The sequence below is a fragment of the Oryctolagus cuniculus genome, chromosome 12, assembly GCF_964237555.1.
Source record: "Oryctolagus cuniculus chromosome 12, mOryCun1.1, whole genome shotgun sequence".
Classification (NCBI taxonomy): domain Eukaryota; kingdom Metazoa; phylum Chordata; class Mammalia; order Lagomorpha; family Leporidae; genus Oryctolagus; species Oryctolagus cuniculus.
Genome location: NC_091443.1, coordinates 79,047,819 through 79,069,367, shown reverse-complemented (window position 1 = coordinate 79,069,367; position 21,549 = coordinate 79,047,819). Strand labels below are relative to the sequence as shown.

Sequence of the window (21,549 nt, the reverse complement as noted above, 5' to 3'; positions counted from 1 at the left end):
GATCACAAACAGAATACAGAAAGCAAATTCACACTTGTACATATGATGGTGAAATGGCAAAACTAAACTAAATATTCTGAAACTCCCAACTCATTATTTTAAAAGATCAGAGAAAAACAATACAATACAATTATCAAAAACCTGATGGTAGATGGATCATTAACGTCTGTGGATGCCAAGACACAACAAAAGGATGTGCTGAGTGGACTGAGAGGGAAAAAGTGGCCATCTAGAATTCTATGTTGGATAAGATGTCATTGAAAAGTAAGTTCAAAGGAACAGAACTCTCAGAAAACACTGGAGCGTTTAAGACAGCTCTTCACATAGTTAGTAATGAAGGGTCTATGCGTCAGGAAGGAGGAAAGTGAACCTGGAAAAAAAAAGATTCACGAAGAACAAGATATCAGAAAACACAATAAAACTAATTTTTTTTGTTTTTTTTTTTGGACAGGCAGAGTGGACAGTGAGAGAGAGAGAGACAGAGAGAAAGGTCTTCCTTTGCCGTTGGTTCACCCTTCCAATGGCCGCTGCAGCCGGCGCGCTGCACTGATCTGAAGCCAGGAGCCAGGTGTTTCTCCTGGTCTCCCATGGGGTGCAGGGCCCAAGCACTTGGGCCATCCTTCACTGCACTCCTGGGCCACAGCAGAGAGCTGGACTGGAAGAGGAGCAAGAGGGACAGAATCCGGTGCCCCAACCGTAACTAGAACCCGGGGTGCCGGCGCCGCAGGTGGAGGATTAGCCTAGTGAGCCGCGGTGCCTGGCCTAAATTTTTTTTTGACAGGCAGAGTGGACAGTGAGAGAGAGAGACAGAGACAAAGGTCTTCCTTTGCCGTTGGTTCAACCCCCAAAAAGGCTGCTGCGGCCAGCATGCTGCGCCGATCCGAAGCCAGGAGCCAGGTGCTTCCTCTTGGTCTCCCATGCGGGTGCAGGGCCCAAGGACTTGGGCCATCCTCCACTGCACTCCCGGGCCACAGCAGAGACACGGACTGGAAGAGGAGCAACTGGGACAGAATCCAGCGCCCCAACAGTGACTAGAACCCTGGGTGCCCGCACCGCAGGTGGAGGATTAATCAAGTGAGCCATGGTTCTGGCCAAAAAAAAAAAAACACAGTAAAACTAAATTAATACAAACTAAAAAGTCACACTGATTATTAACTGGGTGTAGGTGTTTTCAAAACTAAGAATTATCTAACTTGAAGGAGGAAAACCAAGGGGTCAGTGCCATGGCTCACTTGGTTAATCCTCTGCCTGTGGCGCCAGCGTCCTACATTGGCGCCAGGTTCTAGTCCCGGTTGGGGGGTGCCGGGTACTAATCCTGGTTGCTCCTCTTCCAGTCCAGCTCTCTGCTGTGGCCAGAGAGGGGAGTGGAGAATGGCCTGGGTGCATGGGCCCCTGCACTTGCTTGGGAGACCAGGAGGAGGCACCTGGCTCCTGGCTTCGGATCGTGGCGGCCATTTGGGGAGTGAATCAACAGAAAGAAGACCTTTCTCTCTCTCTGTCTATAACTCTGCCTGTCAAATAAATTTTAAAAACAAATAAAATCAAATCTTTCCAAGAAAGAAAAAGGAAAATAATGAAATCTCATTCACTCTAACGGAGACAAACAAAAACCAAAATTATGGTAGAAAACATGAAAAATAAGATGACTAAGGCAACGTCAAATTAGCAAACATAATAATTTAAAGAAATTCATCAATTAGGGGCCAGCCTCATGACATAATGGGTTAAGCTGCCCCTGCAACGCCAGTTCAAGTCCTGGCTGCTCTACTTCTGATCCAGCTCCCTGTTAACATGCCTGGGAAAGCAGCGAAAAGTGGCCCAGGTCTTTGGGCCCCTGCACCCACGGGGGAGACCCAGATGGAGCTTCTGGGTCCTGACTTCAGCGTGGCCCAGCCCTGGCCACTGCAGCTATTTGGGAGTGAATCAGTGGATGGAAGATTACTATCTGTATCCCTCTCTCTCTGTAACTCTGCCTTTCAAATACATAAAATAAATCTTTAAAATTAGATTAGCAAGAAAATCAAAGGTAGTTCTTTGTAAAAACCAATAAAAATCTTCCATGTAGATGGAAAAGATGAAAGCAAACCACACTGGGAAGTACCCAGAAGAAGAATGTAGAAAGGTATTCAAAACATTCATGGAAAAATGAAATTAAAAGATGCTTATACTGGTGCAAAATTTTTTTAAATCGATGCATAGATTCAATAATACACATTTTCCATATTTTTGATGACTCTTCATGGTTGTAGATACAGTCTAGATTTAAAACATGTAAGCATAAATTCACACAAATATATTCTATTAAAACATACATGAATAATTTTTAAAAAACTATCAATAACCAAAATTTATTCTAGAAGAAATAGTGAATCTAAATAGATAAACAACCGTTGAGGAAACTAAATTCATAGGCAAAAAGAAATCTGTTGACAAAAAACAAAAAAGAGTCAAACAGGTTCACAATTTTAACCAAGAACAAAACAATCCCTAAACATAAAAAGTTTTCAAGACCATAAAAAAAAGAAAAACTATCCAACTTATTTCACAGAGCTAAGATAATACTATTAAAATCAGAAAAGAAAATAACTTATAAAAAATAAAATAAAATAAAAAATAAAATAGAAGAAAAGCATACAACCAACTTCATTTGTGTTCATGGATACAAAAAAACCCAAAGCAAAATTACAGCATCCAACCATCTTTAAAGGAAAACAACAGATCTGTTATTTTCATATGATAAAACATTTAAAAGGGAAAATATACCACCACCTGAATTAATTGGAGAAAAAAAGAGTTTTGAAGGATTTAACCTCTGCTCAAGTTAGGTATTAAGGGGAATAATTTCTGTAAGTTTGATGAAAGGAATCTACCAAAACCCACAACAAACCTGAAAGGCAATGATAAATTATTTAAATGAGCTCCTCAAAGTTATAACCAAGATAAGGAAGTGCACCATCATTTTTTTCTACTACACACTGCACTAAAGGTCCTAAATGCAGAGGGAAAAATGATGATGAATGAGAAACTGTGAAGATAAAACAACCCTAATTTGCATGTGATATGACTGTCTTCATCAACAATCCAAGGAACTCAACAGAATGAATTAGTAAGTTTAGAGGCCAGTGCTGTGGCACCGCAGGTAAAGCTGCAGCCTGCAAGGCTGGCATCCCATATAGGTGCTGCCTGTTCCAACTGCTCCATTTCTAATCCAGTTCCCTGCTGATGGCCTGGGAAAGCAGTGGAAGATGGCCCAAGTGTGTGGGCTCCTGCTACCCACGTGGGAAACCCGGATGAAACTCCTGGCTCCTGTCTTCAGTCTGGTCCAGTCCTGGCCTTTGTGACCATCTGGGGAGTAAACCAGTGGATGGAAGATCGATCTCTCTCTGTCTCTCCCTCTCTCTCTGTAACTCTGACTTTAAAATAAATAAACATCTCTTTTTTAAAAAAATTGAGATTAGCAGGGCTAATTTCTGTCTCTATATAAACATACATATAGCACCAAAAAGTACAATCAATAAAATACAAATTAGAAAATGTTCAAAAAAGCCATCATTGCAGCAACAAACTACACTTCAAATTATATACCCAACACTTTCATGTAGTAAAATGATAACTCCCGCTGAACAGAACAGTTCCTATAATTTCAGACTTGAAATAGGATTGCATCTCCAATGGCACACTAGAGTCAGGTCCATAATACACTCTCAAGTAACTTAAGTGAATTAACTTAATAACATAGGTATTTAATACTACCTAGTCAACTGGTAATGGAAATAACTGTTTTGGTTCTGGCACAGCTGATATAGAACCGTAAAAGGACAAAAGGTTAAGTTGTTTAAGTACTCTTTTGAATTGGGATAACAGGCCCATTTGATAAGGGAGAGAAGGATGACTGCCTGCCTACATGCTGTGGCAATTTGGCTTGTGTTTAGCCCATCTAAAGACAGTGCACTTCAGTATTAATTTTTTTTTTTTTATATTTGACAGAGTTATAGACAGAGAGAGACACACACACAGAGAGGTCTTCCTTCTGTTGGTTCACTCCCCTAATGGCCGCCACGGCCAGCACTGCGCCGATCCGAAGCCAAGAGCCAGGTGCTTCCTCCTGGTCTCCCATGGGGTGCAGGGCCCAAGCACTTGGGCCATCCTCCACTGCCCTCCCGGGCCACAGCAGAGAGCTGGCCTGGAAGAGGATCAACCAGGACTAGAACCTGGCGCACATATGGGATGCGGGGGCCGCAGGAGAAGGATTAACCAAGTGAGACATGGCGTCGGCCCCCTTCAGTATTAATTTTAAATATGCTTTGATTTTACATATATGATAGTAACTATTTAACACTCTGAAGAATTGCCAGATTGTTTTCCAAATTTTAAATGTTTTTTTTATTATTATTTCAAAGGGAGAGTTAGAGAAGTATCTTCCATCTGCTGGTTCACGCCACAAATGGCTGCAGAGGCCAGCGCTCAGCCAGGAGCCTAGAATCCCATCTGGGACTCCCACGAGGGTGCAGGGGCCTAAGTACTTGGGCCATCCTCTGCTGCTTCCCAGGTGCATTAGCAGGGAGCTGGATCAGAAGTCGAGCAGCCAGGACTCCAATTGGGGATCTTACAGGATGCTGGCACTGCAGCCAGTGACGTAGCCTTTGGCACCACAGTTATTCTAGTTTTAATTAAAAAGAAGGGGTTGCTAAAATATGCTTCCATAAGAATGTCAGATGGCAAATAAAACAAACATGGTCTCTGCCCTTGTGGAACTGTCCTTTAGTAGAAGAGACACAAAATCTAAAACCAATGAATTGACTCTAACAAATTATACTAATTACAAAAGAAAAACTCGAAAGATAGCAACAACAAACAACACATAGCCTAGTATTTAACGTAATCAAGGTGGAAAGCAGGTGTGATCATCCTCAAGGAAGAGAAGGAAAAAGTTTTCAGAACTAAAAGGCCACCAAGATTGGAAAAGTTAATAGAAAACAAACACACACATAGAGGCGCGGGCACAAGATCAAATAAAAGCATAGGCAGGAGCCGGATGCGTCAGTTTCTGAAGCGCGACAGGAAACCAGTGCGGCTTTTCACGCAGAGGAACGACATGCTCAAATTAACCAGAGTGCCCGGGCTTCTGTGTGACAACGGAGGATGAGAACGGTACTTCCAGCCGCACGGAGAAACGTGCTTTCAACCTCCAGAGAAATGCACCTCACGTCGACTCCAGGCCCTGGAAGTTACGCGAAACCAGGAACCGAAAGTGGCCGTGGCGGCTCCTGCTATCCGAATGCTTTCAACAGTGTCATCTAGCTAAAGAACACGTCTCCTTGAGCAAGACTTTCGCCCCCTTCAAGTATCTTCTGAGAGGCAAGCGAGGAACCACGGCGGCCAGGGGGGGCGGGATGCTGGGAAAGCAACGCTACCCGGGGGAGCAACCCCAAAGACGCGGCCAGTCTCCCGGAAAAGTGCTCGTCAGAGAGAGAAAAAAGGCTCAACTTCCAAGTGTCTTACTTATATTCTTCCTCCTGGGCGAGGAGGTCCCGTCGGGGAGCCGCAGGCTGCCGCACGCGCGACGGGAGCGGCGTCCCGGGAACGCTGCGTCCCTGTAAAAGAGGCAGAGCCTTTCAGACCTGGAGATCAACTGAGTTATTAGGCCTCCCTGCCGCGGAGGGCCCAACCGCCACCCCCTGGAGGCTGGGGGTGAACTGACCCTCCGACCAAGACTTCGCCCCGCCATCTTTCGCGGCCACGACGCGGTTACCGAGGCAACGACGCATCTTCCCGCGAGAGGTTCCGCATCCCGCAGGGGCGGGAGGTCCCTTCCCTCTCCCCGGGCGCTCGGCGCGAGCGTTGGGGCCGAGCCCGGGGGCGGGGCAGTGGGCGCGGCGGCTCGGCGGTTCGGCGGTTCGATCCAGCTCCACCCGGCCGGTCCGGGAACCGGAGAAGCCGATGTAGTGCTTTGACTAAAGCCCGAGTGTATTCTCGAATAGGGGTGAAAGGGCTCCAGCCAAAGAACGCAGGTCTGTTTCTAATACTCCATAGCAAGCAGGCGAGTGACGCCCTACCCTGTTGTGCTTTCCCAACCATTCGTGGCCAATGTGAGCCTAAGCCCCTTTATGTAAAATGCATTCTTTTCTCAAGTTCTGATTTCTAACGTTTATTCAGAGCGGGAGGAGCTCGGGCTGTCAAATCGGTCGGCCTAAGTTCATATTCTGGTTCTGCTGCTAAGTACCGCCGTGGGAAATCCCTCTGTTACCTCAGCTGCCTCATCTGTGAAATGGGAGGAAGAGTAGTGCCCAGTTCACAGGGTTAGTCTGAGGCATAAATGATATCAGCCTGAGAATCAGGGAACACCGTAAAAAGTCCCCGGTGCCGGTTATTCCGGAGTCAAATTGAGAGTCCAGAAATAAGCCTTCACATGAACGAGCAACTGATCACCAGGGTAGTCGGACATTCAGTGGGCTAAGAGTACTCGACCACAAATGGACAACAGTTGGATATCCACATGCAAAAGAATGGATTGGACCTTACCTTATACCATGCACAAGTTTTTAAAAAGATTTATTCATTTATTTGAAAGGCAGATTTACAGAAAGGCAGAGGCAGAGAGAGAGAGAGAGAGAGAGAAAGAGAGGTCTTACATCTTCTGGTTCACTCCCCAGATGGCCCCAGTGGCCAGAGCTGAGCATATCCGGAGCCAGGAGCCAGGAGCCTCCTCCAAGTCTCCCATGTGGATGCAAGGGCCCAAGGACCTGGGCCATCTTCCACTGCTTTCCCAGGCCATAACAGAGCCGAATCGGAAGTGGAACATCTAGGACTTGAACTGACACCCATATGGGATGCCGGCACTGCAAGTGGCAGCTTTACCTGCTATGCCACAGCACCGGCCCCACCATGTGCAAATATTAAAATGGAACAAAGACCTAAACTTCAAAGCTTAAACTATAAAGCTCTTCAAAGAAATCATAGGTGTAAATCTTCATGCTCTTGAATTAGGTGGTGGATTCTTGAATGTAACACCAAAACCACAAATGAAAAGTGACGAAAGAATAACGGATAAACTGGAGATCATCAAAATAAGCATTTTTGTTTCAAAAAATTGCAATAAAAACACAAGGAGAATTTTACAGATTATGTATCTGGAAGAGGCTTATGTCTAAACTATATAAAGAATTATTGAACTTCAAAAGTAAAAATGCAGAAAGCCAAATCAAATATGGGTAAAGGATCTTTGATAGTAATTTCTCCAAAGATACTCAACAGATAAACAGAACAGGTTCTATATATTCAGTCTTCACAGAAATGAAAAATAAAACCTCCATGAAATACTACTTCACACCCACCAGGCAGGCTATAATCAAAAGGATGGACAAATAAAAGAGTGGGGGAGGAAGTAGAGGAATTCAAACCATCATATTCTGTTGGAGAGAATGTAAAAAGTTTTCTTTAAAGTTTATACATAAAATTACTGAGGCTGGCATTGTGGCATAAAGAGTAAAGCTGCCACCTACGATGCTGGCATCCCATATGAGCGCTGGCTGGAGTCCCGGATGCCTCACTTCCAATCCAGCTCCTTGCTAATGGCCTGGGCAAGCAGCGGAAGATGGTCCAGATCCTTGGGCCCCTGTACCCAAGTAGGAGATCAGGAAGAAGCTCCTGGCTCCTGGTCCTGGCTCCTAGCTCCTGGCTTCAGCCTGACCCAGCCCTGGCCATTGCTGCCATTTGGGGAGTGAACCAGCAGATGGAAGAATTAAAAGGCCCCCCTCTCTCTTGCTCTCTCCCTTCTGATCCAGCTGCCTGCTGGATGCGCCTGTAAAAGCAGTGGAGGATGGCCTAACTGCTTGGGCCCCTGCATCCATGTGGGAGACCAGGATGAAGTTCCTGCCTCTTGTCTTCAGCCTAGCCCAGCCCTGGCCATTGAGGCCATTTGAGGAATGAACCAGCATGGAAGATCTCTCTCCCTCTCTCTGTAACTCTACCTTTCAAAAAAAAAATTAAATCTTTAAAAATGATTTATGCAGTGGCATATTATTAAAAAACAAAAAGAAATTAAGTGCTGATAAATACTACAATAAATCTATTAAGCTTTAAACATATACTAAGTGAAAAGCTGTTCACAAAAGACTACATGCTATTTAATTTCATTTACAAAGAGCATATATTGTATGATTTCATCCCAATATGATTCCATTCTGACAAGTAAATGAAATGCCCAGAATAGGCAAATCCAGAGAGGCAGAAAGTAGATTAGTGGCTGCCTAGACCTTGCAGAGGACGTAAGATTGACTAAAGTTTGCAGTTTTTTTGAGTATTAAAATGTTCTAAAAGTTTTCATAGTAATGGTTGCATAGCTTTGAATATACTAAAAGCCAGTGAGTAACACATTACATGGATGAGTAGTACATATGTGTAATGCATCACTCAAGCTATTGAAATAGTAAATTGTATAAAGAGTCAGGGGACAGAGAAAGTTAACACTGTGCTAACACTAACCTTAAGAAAACTGCGGTAGTTATATTAATTTCAAACAAACATGGCTTCCTAATAAGGAAAATCAGGGAGAAAGAGGAGTATTACATAAAGACAGATCAGTTCTCCAAGGAGACATAACAATACTTAGTGTATATGCACCTAACAATGGAGTGTCAAAATATATGAGGCAAAAACTGTTAGCAATGCAAGGAGAAATAGACAAATCCACTATTGCATTTGGAGACTTCAATAACTCTCTTTCAGTAATGTATAGTTCAAGCAGGCATAAAATCAGTAAAGATATAGTTGCTCTAAACAGCACTGTCAATCAACTTGATCTCATTGACAATTATAGCAGCCTCTATCTAACAATTGCAGAATACACATTCTTCTCAAGTTCACATGAACGGTTACCAAGATACACAACATTCTGGGCTATAAAACATTCTTCAATTTAAAAGACAGAAATTATATTGGTTTTCTAGGGCTGGTGTAACAAAGTATAGCCACATAACAACATTTTGGTCAATGACAGAACACTTATACAAGGGTAGTCTCATAAGATTATAATGGCAGTGAAAAATCCTTGCCAACTACTGATATTATAGCCAGCATTATAAGATAGCACAGTACTCACATGTTTGTGGTAAGGCTGGCATGAACAAACAAACTGCCAGTTTCATGAAAGCATAGCACATAGGATTATTTATAAGATGTGATACTTGATAATAAAAGTAATGGACTACTTACTAAATTATGTTCTTATATTATGCTTTTTAATCATTATTTGAGTGATTCCACAGTTTTAAAAGTTACTTTTTGAATTTTTTGTGTATTTATTTCTTTGAAAGACAGAGAGGTGAGAGGCAGAGAAATACAGATTGGAGTGGGGGTGACAGGGGAGAGAGAAACAGAGATCTTCCATGATCTGCTGCTTTTCACAAATGCCAGCAACAGCCAGGGCTGTGCCAGGCCAAAGGCAGCAGTCTAGAATCCATCTCTATCTCCATGTGGGCAGCACAGACCCCAAGTACTTGAGCCATCATGTACAGCCTCAGGATGTGCATTAGCAGGGAGCTGGAATTGGAAGCAGAAATGGAACTCAAACCCAGGCACTCTGATATGGAATGCAGGCATCCCAAGCGGCGTTTCAACCACTGGGTCAAACACCTGTCCCCTATTTATATTTTAAAAGGAAAGTTTGCTATAAAACAGTATGCCGTGTTATGCCAACTGTAGCCTCAAAACATCTTATTTTTACCATGCTTATTTATCGCCTCATTTTCTTTTTACTTGATTCATTCTCATGTTGTTTTGGTCACAATGTACCCTAATTATACAAAATCTGCTGCTAATGTTGCCAGTAACTACCCTCATTGGATGACTGAACTGAAAACAAATTTAATGTGGAGATGGGAGATCAGTGATGGCTATTGCTCACCAGACAGGCATGTCCCATTCCACTGCAGTTACAATCTTGAAGAACAAAGTGACACAAGCTGCTAAAGGATGTGCTTTATTGAAGGCAACAAGACTAACATAAATTGAAAAAGGCCTCTACAGGATGTGGAGAAACTTCTAAGGACTGGATTGAAGACCAACACGAAGTGTGTCCCTCTCCACACCATGACAATCGTGGGCAAATCAAAGTTTGTTTACAAGGTTGCACAAAATGGTTGGCACTGGCCATGTTAAATTTACTGCTAGCCCTGGGTGGCTTAAATAATTCAAGAATTATTACTCATTACATCATATGAAGGCAAATAGTGGGATTGCAAGTGCTGATATGGAGGCACCAAAGAAACACCTGATAAGGTGATTTTGGAGGAAAATTACTTATGAAAGCAAATCATCAATGGGAATGAAATCTCCAGATTCTGGAAATAGATGCCTGAATGGGATTTCATCCACAAAAAGGCCAAGTCAGTGCCAGGATTCAAGACTTTTGAGGACAAGATAATAGTTTTGCTCAGGAGCAATGTTCAAGCTACAAACAGAAACCTTTGTGATCTGACACAGCAAGAACCCAGGAGCCTTGAAGCCTATCCATAAACTCCCACTGCCAGTGCACCACAGGAGCAAACGGAAGTCACAGATGACCCAACTCCTTTTCCATGAGGCCCTTTCAAATGACTAAGCCAGCAAGATTGAGAAATACTGTTTGTAGAGTAACATATCTTTCGGTATTTACTTATTATCCATAGTGTTCATACGTATCCTTCCTTGATTGGTGATCTTTGTATGACCATCAAAGTGGTATTTCTTTACCTGAATTCCTCCTCTTTGGTCCAACAAATCATGGAGTTGTAGCCTTTTTACGATTTACTGCCAGAGGAAGATCATCGCCCAGGTTATTGCCACAGCTGAGGAAAACACTGGGGAGATGCTGATGCAAGTCTGCGAAGATTACAAATCTATGACTGAATTAAGGAGCCTCGCTTGGACACGGGGTGATATCAGCTAGGAGTGTATGAATGATGTTTGGAACACACTTGAGAGATTTGTCCCTTCAAAAAATTTATAAATCTCTTTATTGGTTACATAAGGCAACAAGGATGTGGTTTGGATGGCAGACAAATTCAACCTGGATGTGGATGAAGATGACCTTGAGGAGCTACGGGTGGTTCCTGAGGAACTGGCTTGTGAGGAGTTGTGGGAACTGGAGAAGGAATGCACAGCTAAAGAAGAGGCAAGGAGGAGAGGGAACTGAAGGAGAAGGAAAAGAACCACCAAGAGAATTACAATGACAGGTTTAGTAGTGGAAACTTTTGCAGACCTCAGCAGCTCTTGAAAATGTTTGAAAACATAAACCCGGGGCCAGCGCTGTGGTGTAGCAGGTAAAGCCACCGCCTGCAGGGCCAGCATCCTATGTGGTAGCTGGTTCAAGTCTGGATTGCTCTGCTTCCGATCCAGCTCTCTGCTGTGGCCTGGGAAAGCAGTAGAAGATGGCCCAAGTCCTTGGGCCTCTGCACCTGCATGGGAGACCTGGAGGAAGCTCCTGGCTCCTGGCTTTGGATTGGTGCACTCTAGCCATTGTGGCCAATTGGGGAGTGAACCAGTAGATGGAAGACCTCTCTCTCTGTCTCTCCCTCCTCTTCTCTCTCTGTGTAACTCTGACTTTCAAATAGTAAATAAATCTTTAAAAAAGAGAAAACATAAACCCAACACTGAAATGTTACTATTAATATACAGGAATATTCAGGGTGCATCTTCTTCTAAGCAAATCTATGATGAGAAAAAGAAACCAAGCAAACCACCATGGACATATTTCTGAAAAGTGTGACAACTTCTCAAAAAGAGAGGGTCCTCCAGGAGGTATGCAGAAGAAGGAAGGCATGGGTGGCATAGGGGAGGACGCATGAAGCACATTTTACTTGTGCTTAAATTTAAAACCATACATCAAGAAAAGAAAATTTCACTTTTGAACTATACATTCACCTATGTATACTGTACTGCAAGAGTGCAGGTGAAATAGAGATGCCTGTATGTAAATAAAATCTACACACTTACACTAAAATTTCTTCTAAGTATATGCTCCTGTAAGAAAGAATATAATATTAGGGCACACTGAGAGGCCAGAGTAATGGTGAGCAAGTAAAATGGTAAACATGGAAATAGGTTTAAATATATACAAGTTGACCATCTCTAATACAAAAACACAAAATTTGAAATGTTCAAACAGCAGAAATTTTTAAAGCAGCAACATGATATCACAGTAGGAAATTCCACACCTGATCTCATATATCTGGTCACAGTCAAAATACAGCTTCATTAAAAATATTGTATAAAATTACCTTTGGGCTATGTGTATAAAGTGTGCAAGGAACATAAGTGAATTTTGTGTTTAGACTCATGTCTCATTCCTAAGATATCTCATTATATATGTACAAATCTTCCAAAATTTGAAATATAACATAATTCTTGTTCCAAGCATTGAGAATAATTGTTATTCAACCTATAATTCACCAATAACTCTTATTAATAATTATGTCCACTTTGTGGAGATAAAAAGAAAGTGAGGATTCAAACATTGGATTCTCATCAAACTATGGAAACAAAGGAAATTCATCAACCTGAAAAAGGATATGTTAAGAAAAAGCAAACCTACAAATGACATCATATCTAAGAATTAACAAAAAAGCTTTCCCTCTAATGTCAGGAAAAATGAAGCGCTTTCCCTTCACAACCCTCTGATTTGTAATTATACAGGAGATCTATACCTGCTACTTGGTGCAATGAGATAAATTAATCTTGAAAAGGGAAAAATAAAACTGTCTCTATTCAGAGAAGACATATTGTCTATTTATAAAATTTCAAATAAGGTCACAAGTCTCAGAAACTACATGGAACTTATTAGTTTAGCAAAATTACAGGACAAAAAGTATGCATATATCAATTGTACTTCTATATGCCAACAATGAATAATTGGAAAACAATTTTATGATGCAGTACTATTTTTAAACTTTTATTTAATAAATATAAATTTCTAAAGTATAACTTTTGGATTATAGCAGCTTTTCCCCCCATTACCTCCCTCCCACCTGCAACCATCCCATCTCCCATTCCATATTACATCCCATTCACATCACATCAAGATTCATTTTCAATTATCTTTATATACAGAAGATCAATTTAGTATATACTAAGTAAAGATTTCAATAGTTTGCACCCACACAGAAACACAAAGTATAAAGTACTGTTTGAGTACTAATTATAGCATTAATTCACATTGAACAACACATTAAGGACAGAAATCCTACATGAGGAGTAAGTGCACAGTGACTCCTATTGTTGATTTAACAATTGACACTCTTATTTATGACGTCAGTAATCACCCGAGGCTCTTGTCATGAGCTGCCAAGGCTATGGAAGTCTCTTGAGTTTGCCAACTCCAATCTTATTTAGACAAGGCCATAGTCAAAGTGGAAGTTCTCTCCTCCCTTCAGAGAAAGGTACCTCCTTCTTTGATGGGCTGTTCTTTCCACTGGGATCTCACTCACAGAGAACTTTCATTTAGGTCATTTTTTTTTTTTTTGTCACAGTGTATTGGCTTTCCATGTCTGAAATACTCTCATGTATTAACCAGATCCGAATGACTTAATGGCTGATTCTGAGGCCAGAGTGCTGTTTAGGACATCTGCCATTCTTTGAGTCTGCTGTGTATCCCGCTTCAAATGTTGGATTGTTCTCTCCTTTTTAAATCTATCAGTTATTATTTGCCGACACTAGTCTTTTTTATGAGATCCCTTTGGCTCTTAATCTTATCATTATGATCAGTTATGAATTGAAACTGATCACTTTGAAAAGTGAGATGGCATTGATACATGCCACCTTGATGAGATTGAATTGGAATCCCCTGGCATGTTTCTAACTCTACCATTAGGAGTAAGTCCAATTGAGCATGTGCCGAACTGTACATCTCCTCCCTCTCATATTCTCATGCTTATGTTTAACAGGGATCACTTTTCAGTTAAATTTAAACACCTAGGAATAGTTGTGTGTTAATTAAAGAGTTCAACCAATGGTATTATGTAGAACAAAAAAGTACTAAAAGGAATAAAGTAGTAAGTTGTTCCTCAACAGGACAAGGGCTGATCAAGTCATTGTTTCTCATAGTGTCCATTTCACTTCAACAAGTTTCCTTTTAGGTACTCAGTTAGTTGTCACCATCAGGGAGAATATGATATTTGTCCCTTTGGAACTGCCTTATTTCACTCAGCATGATGTTTTCCAGATTCCTCCATTTTGTTGCAAATGACTGAATTTTTTTTACTGCTGTCACAGCATTCTATAGAGTACATATCCCATAATTTTTTTATCCAGTGTACTGTTGATAGGCATTTAGGTTGATTCCGTGTCTGAGCTATTGTGAATTGAGCTGCAATAAACATTGAGGTGCAGACAGCTCTTTTATTTGCCAATTTAATTTCCTTTGCGTAAATTACAAGGAGTGGGCTGGCTAGGTTGTATGGTAGGGTTATAATCAGGTTTCTGAGGAATCTCCAAACTGTCTTCCATAGTGGCTTTACCAGTTTGCATTCTCACCAACAGTGGATTAGTGTGCCTTTTCCCCACATCCTCACCAGCATCTGTTGTTAGTTGATTTCGTATATAAGCCATTCTAACCATGTTAACGTGAAAACTCATTGTGGTTTTGCTTTGCATTTCCCTCATGGCTAGTGATCCTGAACATTTTTTCTTGTGTCTGTTGGCCATTTGGATTTCCTCTTTTGAAAAATGTCTATTGAGGTCCTTGGCCCATCTCTTAAGTGGGTTGTTGGTTTTGTTGTTGGGGAGTTTCTTGATCTCTTTGTAGATTATGGTTATCAATCCTTCATTGGCTGCATAATTAGTAAATATTTTTTCCCATTCTGTTGGTTGCCTCTTCACTTTCCTGACTGTTTCTTTTGCAGTACAGAAACTTCTCAATTTGATGCAATCCCAAATGTTAATTTTGGTTTTGACTGCCTGTGCTTCTGGGGTATTTTCCAAGAAGTCTTTGCCAGTATCTCTATCTTGCAGGGTTTTTCCAATGTTCTCTAGTAATTTGATGGTGTCGGGTCATAGATTTAAGTCTTTAATCCATGTTGAGTGGATTTTTGTATAAGGTGAAAGGTAGGGGTCTTGCTTCATGATTCTGCACGTGGAAATCCAATTTTCCCAGCACCATTTATTGAATAGACTGTCCTTACTCCAGGGATTGGTTTTGGATCCTTGATCAAACATAAGTGGACTGCAGATGTTTGGATTGATTTCTGGTGTTTCAATTCTGTTCCATTGGTCTATCCATCTGTTTCTGTACCAGTACCATGCTGTTTTGATAACAACTGCCCTGTAGTATGTCCTGAAACCTGGTATGTGATGCCTCCGGCTTTGTTTTCATTGTACAAGATTGCTTTAGCTATTCGAGGTCTCCTGTGTCTCCATATGAATATCAGCATCATTTTTTCCGGATCTGAGAAGAAGGTCTTCGGTATCTTGATTGGTATTGCATTGAATGTATAAATTGCTTTTGGAAGAATGGACATTTTGATGATACTGATTCTTCCAATCCATGAACATGGAAGATTTTTCCATTTTTTGGTATCCTATTCTAGTTCTTTCTTTAAGATTTTCTAATTCTCATCGTAGAGATCTTTGACATCCATGGTTAGGTTTATTCCAAGGTATTTGATTGTTTTTGTAGCTATTGTGAATGTGATTGATCTTAGCAGTTCTTTCTCAGCCATGGCATTGTCTGTGTATACAAAGGCTGTTGATTTTTGTGCATTGATTTTATATCCTGCTACTTTTCAAACTCTTCTATGAGTTCCAACAGTTTCTTAGTAGAGTTCTTTGGATCCCCTAAATAAAGAATCATATCATCTGCAAAGAGGGACAGTTCGACTTCTGGCTTCCCAATTTGTAGCCCTTTAATTTTTTTTCTTGCCTAATGGCTCTGGATAAAGATTGCAGTACAATATTGAATAGCAGTGGTGATAGTGGGCATCCCTGTCTGGTACCAGATCTCAGTGGAAATGCATCCAACTTTTCTCCATTCAATAGTATGTTGGCTGTGGATTTGTTATAAATTGCCTTGATTGTGTTGAGAAATGTTCCTCCTATGCCCAATTTGCTTAGTGTTTTCATCATGAAAGGGTGTTGTATTATATCAAGTGCTTACTCTGCATCTATTGAGATAATCAAATGGTTTTTCCTCTGCAGTTTTTTAATGTGGTGCATCACATTGATTGATTTGTGAATGTTGAAACATCCTTGCATACCAGGGATAAATCCCACTTGGTCTGGGTGGATGATCTTTCTGATGTGTTGTTGCATTCTATTGGCCAGAATTTTGCTGAGGATTCTTGCATCTATGTTCCTCAGGGAAAATGGTAATTCTCTTTCCATGCTGCATGTTTTTCAGCTTTAGGAGTTAAGGTGATGCTGGCTTCATAGAAAGAATTTGGGAGGGTTCCCTCTCTTTGAATTGTTCTTAATAGTTTGAGAAGAATTTTAGTTAGTTCTTCTTTAAATGTCTGGTAGAATTCAGCAGTGAATGCATCCAGTCCTGGACTTTTCTTTGTTGTGAGGGCCTTTAGTACTGAAAACATTTCTGATTTCTGTTTAGGTTTTCTGTGACTTCATGTTTCAATTTCAGTAGGTTGTATGTGTCCAGGAATCTATCTATTTCTGATAGGTTTCCCTGCTTGTTGGCATACAACTCTTTGTAGTAATTTATGATGACTCCTTTTATTCTTGTGGTGCCTGCTGTTACATTCCCTTTTTCATCTCTGATTTTATTGATTTGAATCTTTTCTCTGATTTTTTTAGTTATTTGGGCCAATGGCGTGTCAATTTTGTTTATTTTTTCAACAAAAAAGCTCTTCGTTTTGTTGATCTTTTCTAATTTTTTTGGATTCAACTTAGTTGATTTATACTCTAATTTTAATTATTTCTCTTCTCCTACTAGTTTTGGATCTGGTTTGCTGTAGTTTTTCTAGATTCTTGAAATGCATTCATAGCTCATTTATTTGGCGCCTTTCCAATTTCTTGATGTAGGCACCTATTGCTATAAACTTTCCTTTTAACACTGCTTTTGCTGTATCCCATAAGTTTTGATATGTTGTGTTGTTATCTTCATTTACTTCCAGAAAGTTTTTGATTTATCTTTTGATTTCATCTATGACCCATTGTTCATTCAGGAGCATGCTGTTCAGTCTCCATGTGTTTGCATATGCTCTAATGATTCATGAGTTGCTAATTTCCAGCTTCATTCCATTGTGGTCTGAGAAGATGCAATGTATGATTTCAATTCTTTTGCATTTGCTGAGATTTGCTTTATGGCATAGTTTGTGGTCAATCCTAGAGTAACTTCCATGTATTGCTGAGAAGAATGTGTATTCTTCAAGTGTAGGATGAAAAGTTCTGTAGATATCTGTTAGATCCATTTGGGCTATAGTATCAATTAACTCTGCTGTTTCCTTGTTGATCTTCTGTCCAGTTGATCTATTTCTGAAAGTGGAGTATTGAAGACTACCAATACTATTGTATTGGAGTCTAAGTCTCCCTTTAAGTTCCTTAACATGCATTTTAAATAAACGGGTGTCCTGTGATTAGGTTCATATATGTTTTAAATAGTTACATCTTCCTGTTGAATTGATCCCTTAATCATTATATAGTGCCCCTCTTTGTCTCTCTGAACAGTTTTTGCATTAAAGTTTATTTTGTCTGATATTAAGATGGCTACACGAGCTCTTTTTTGGTTTCTGTTGACATGGAATATCTTTTGTCAACATTTCACTTTCAGTCTGCACGCATCTTTGTTATAAAGATTTGTTTCTTGTAAGCAGCAAATAGATGGTTTTTGTTTTTTAATCCATTCAGCCAGTCTGTGCCTTTTAACTGGAGAGTTGAGGCCATTTACATTCAATGTGACTATTGATAAGTAGTGACTTTGCCCTGCCATTTTTCCAAAGATATTTTAATATCTTTTAACTGGATAGTTTTTAACTTCCTGTGATCTGTTACTGGGAAATTTTCTTCCTTTACCTTCTTTCATATTGATGGCTGTGTTTCTGTATTTCTGTGTGTAACACATCTTTAAGCATTTTTTGCAGGGCTGGACGAGTGGTGACAAATTCTTTCAATTTCTGTTTGCTATGAAAGTTCTTTATTTCACCTTCATTCACAAATGAGAGCTTTGCAGCATATAATATTCTGGGATGGAAGCTTTTTCCTCTTAGTACTTGGGCTATATCTCACCATTCCCTCCTAGCCTGTAGGGTTTCTGATGAGAAGTCAGCTGTGAGTCTGATTGGAGATCCTCTGAGAGTAATCTGACATTTCTCTCTTGCACATTTTAGAATCTTTTCTTTATGTTTTACTGTAGTGAGTTTGATCACAGTGTGTTGTGATGAGGATCTCTTTTGGTCATCTTTAATTCCAGAAGTTTCATCTGCAGTTTTTCTCCCTTACTCTTTCCTGAGACTACAGTCTCTCCACTTTTATTAAACTATCTTTTCCCAGTCATCCATGAATTCCCTCCCTATTCCGCCATCTTGGAGCCATTCCAATGTAGTACTATTTTAATAACAACCTTCAGGGGCTGGCGCTGTGGCATAGCAGGTAAAGCCACTGCTTGCATTGCTGGCATCCCAATGGGTGCCAGTTTGAGTCTTAGCTGCTTCACCTCCAATCCAGCTCTCTGCTATGTCCTGGGATAGCAGTAGAAGATGGCCCAAATCCTTGGGCCCCTGCACCAATGTGGGAAGACCTGAAGGAAGCTCCTGGCTACTGGCTTCAGACTGGCCCTGTTCTGACTTTGTGGCCAACTGGGGAGCGAACCAGTGGATGGAAGACCTCTCTGTCTCTCTCTGCCTCCCCTTTTCTCTTTGTGTAACTCTGACTTTCAAATAAATAAGTCTTTAAAACTAAAAACAACCTCCAAATAAGATGCTGTGGTATAAACCACTTAACAATATGAAATACTTATACCTTAAATCAGCAAAATGATAATTTAAGTGTAAGGTATACCATGTTCATGGATTGGTACCCTCAATATTGTTGAAATGTCAGTTCTCTCCAATCCACATCCCAGCATAATTTTTTCTCTTCTTTTTAAAAAAAGAAATTGACAAGCTTATTTGAAAACTCATATGAAAAGGTAATGAAATTAAACTAACAAAAACAAGTTTGAGAAAGAAGAATGATATTGGAGAACTCACAGTAGCTGATCAAAGCTTAATAATAAAGATGGTGTAGTACTGACAAAAATGTAGGAAGTAGATCTATGGAACAAAAGGCAGTAAAGAAGTAGACATACATTTTTAAAAATGTATTTTTTATTTATTTGAAAGGCAGAGAGAGAGTGGAAGAGAGATTTTCTACCTGCTACTTCATTCTCTAAATGACTGCAACATCCAGAGCTGGGCCAAACCAAATTAGGAGTTAAGAACACTCTCCAGGTCTCCCAGACTGTGGCAGAGATCCAAGTACTTCAGCCATGACCAACTGCCTCCCAAGGTGAACACTAGCAGGAAGTTGGATCAGTTATTTATATATGACCACACAACACAGCAATCTAGGTAATAACCAAAGATGAATGAAGACATATATCAAACATAAAGACTATGTATTATATTATTCCAATAATATAAAATCCTTAAAAAAACAAAATCATAGTGAAAAAAGCAGATTGATGATTGCCAGGAATTGGAAATGGAAGGAATGTGTTGACTACAAAATGAGGAATTTTAGTTGTTAATGTTCTGCATCTTGATTATGGTAGTGGATATAGGACTATATGGAAATGCCAAAACTCATTAAGCTATACAATAAAAGACAGCAAATCTTATTGTATGTAAATCATTATGCAATAACCTGCAGAAAAATTAATTAGTTAAGATGTTACTAAAGCTTCCTCATATTTAGTTTGACTTGTTTGAATTACTTTACAACTAATAGTCATCAATATCCATCCTTGAGAATACAGTATTATCTTCTGTATCATCAAGTGTTGGATGTACAGTATTTATGAAGATTGTTCCACTACTTTTTTTGAGAATTTTCTTCTAGACATCTAACATTCATTCTTCAAGTTTATATGACCTTCATATCATCATTATCATATTACTTCCATTGCTTGTCTGATCCTGGCTGCTCCACTTCCCATCCAACTCCCTGCTAATGTGCCTGGAAAAGCAGCAGCAGAAAATGGCCCAAGTACGTGGGTCCCTGCCACCCACATGGGAGACATTGTGTGATTTTATATTTTTCACCAGTAGATTTATAGGGATATAAAAACTTGAGTAACAATTTTTTTTTCAATTTTAACTTAAAATATTTGAAGTTAAACAAATTCCTCACAGTATTCTGGAAACAAGGTATTAATTTTTCAACAGTCTAATCATGACGTTCTTGAAGGGTAAGCAAAAGCAAAATAATAGCATGTACATTAAATTAAAGTAGACTTATGTTTTCTGAGTTTTTGTCAACACATTGGAGAACAATCCAACAAATCAAATATGTATCAAAAATATGAATTAAATATAAATACACCAGAAGTAAACAAGGCCAATGCAGTCAAGGCAGTAGAATAAATGTCATATTGGACTCTGGAACTAATTCAATATTAATTTATCTCTTCCTAGTCGTAAATTCAGTAAAAGGGGAAGAAGAAGAAGAGAAAGAAAAAGAAGAGGAAGAGTAGGGGGAGGAGGAGGAAGAAAAAGGAGGAGGAGGAGGATGATATTTGAACCAAAATAAACTTATCTTTTAAATCTATTTTCCATGAGCTTTTTGAAGGACCCACCTTCACATTTCACAATGACCCATTTGAATTAGGAAGTGTTATTTGTGCTAAAGTTTCCAGAGAGTGCTTTTGAGTTCTATTTTAAGTAGAACTTGTAAATTCAAAAGTAACATTCCGTAACTAAATTTGTTAAAATTAAGCAATGCCTATAATTCTACATTGCTCCCTCACATCTGTTTTAAAATAATTTGGGGGTCAATGAAAATGTATAAAACATAGCATTCCACTATAGTGATACAGGAATTAAAGGGTGTTGTGAATTCAGGATATTTATCTATAACTTTCATTTTTCTTGTGACTTGAATAATAATGTGCAGGTAATTGAATCACGTAGGGCTTATGTCTAAGGCTTATAATGGGAGAAATAGCAAAATATGCTAGAAAGAAGAGGATTCTGTTTTATGTGTGCGTGAAGCAAACACAACTTGGAAAATGTGAACATTTAAGATACCTTCAATATTCGCTATGAACAGAAAACCAATCTGATGAAGATAAACTATTTTAAAAGTTCACATTATATTATTCTACAAAATCATAGTTTTAGAGCAGTACATAATCTACCAAAGGCCCTACATTTTATAGTAATGAGGAAATCAAGTCCTAGATATATTAAAAGATTTACTCAAGTTTACAGGGTTATGGGATGGCCTGCCAGTTAAAATACCTGCTTCCCAAATTGGGGTGCCTGGGTTAGTTTATGGTCTGCTTCCTGAATCTAGCTTCCTGATAATGCAACTCCTGGGAGGCAGCACTGATGGCCCAAGTAATTGAGACCCTGCCATCTATGTAGGAGG

At 39.9% G+C, this 21,549-nt stretch overlaps 1 protein-coding gene across 5 annotated transcripts in view; it reads right to left on the bottom strand.

The window, feature by feature from the left end:
• TEX9 (testis expressed 9) overlaps nucleotides 1–5,846 on the bottom strand; it is a 74,481-nt gene extending 68,635 nt beyond the window's left edge. Inside the window, exons 1-2 of one of the 5 annotated variants that reach the window (XM_002717709.4) lie at nucleotides 5,702–5,846; nucleotides 5,503–5,594 (exon numbers count right to left, since the gene is read on the bottom strand). In XM_002717709.4, the coding sequence (XP_002717755.1) occupies nucleotides 5,503–5,594; nucleotides 5,702–5,728 (119 nt within the window). In that variant the 5' untranslated portion in view covers nucleotides 5,729–5,846. The remainder of the gene's footprint in view (nucleotides 1–5,502; nucleotides 5,595–5,701) is intronic. The other 4 variants (XM_070054245.1, XM_051821988.2, XM_051821987.2 and 1 more) reach the window with 4 other exon arrangements.
• Between the last annotated feature and the right edge of the window lie 15,703 nt (nucleotides 5,847–21,549).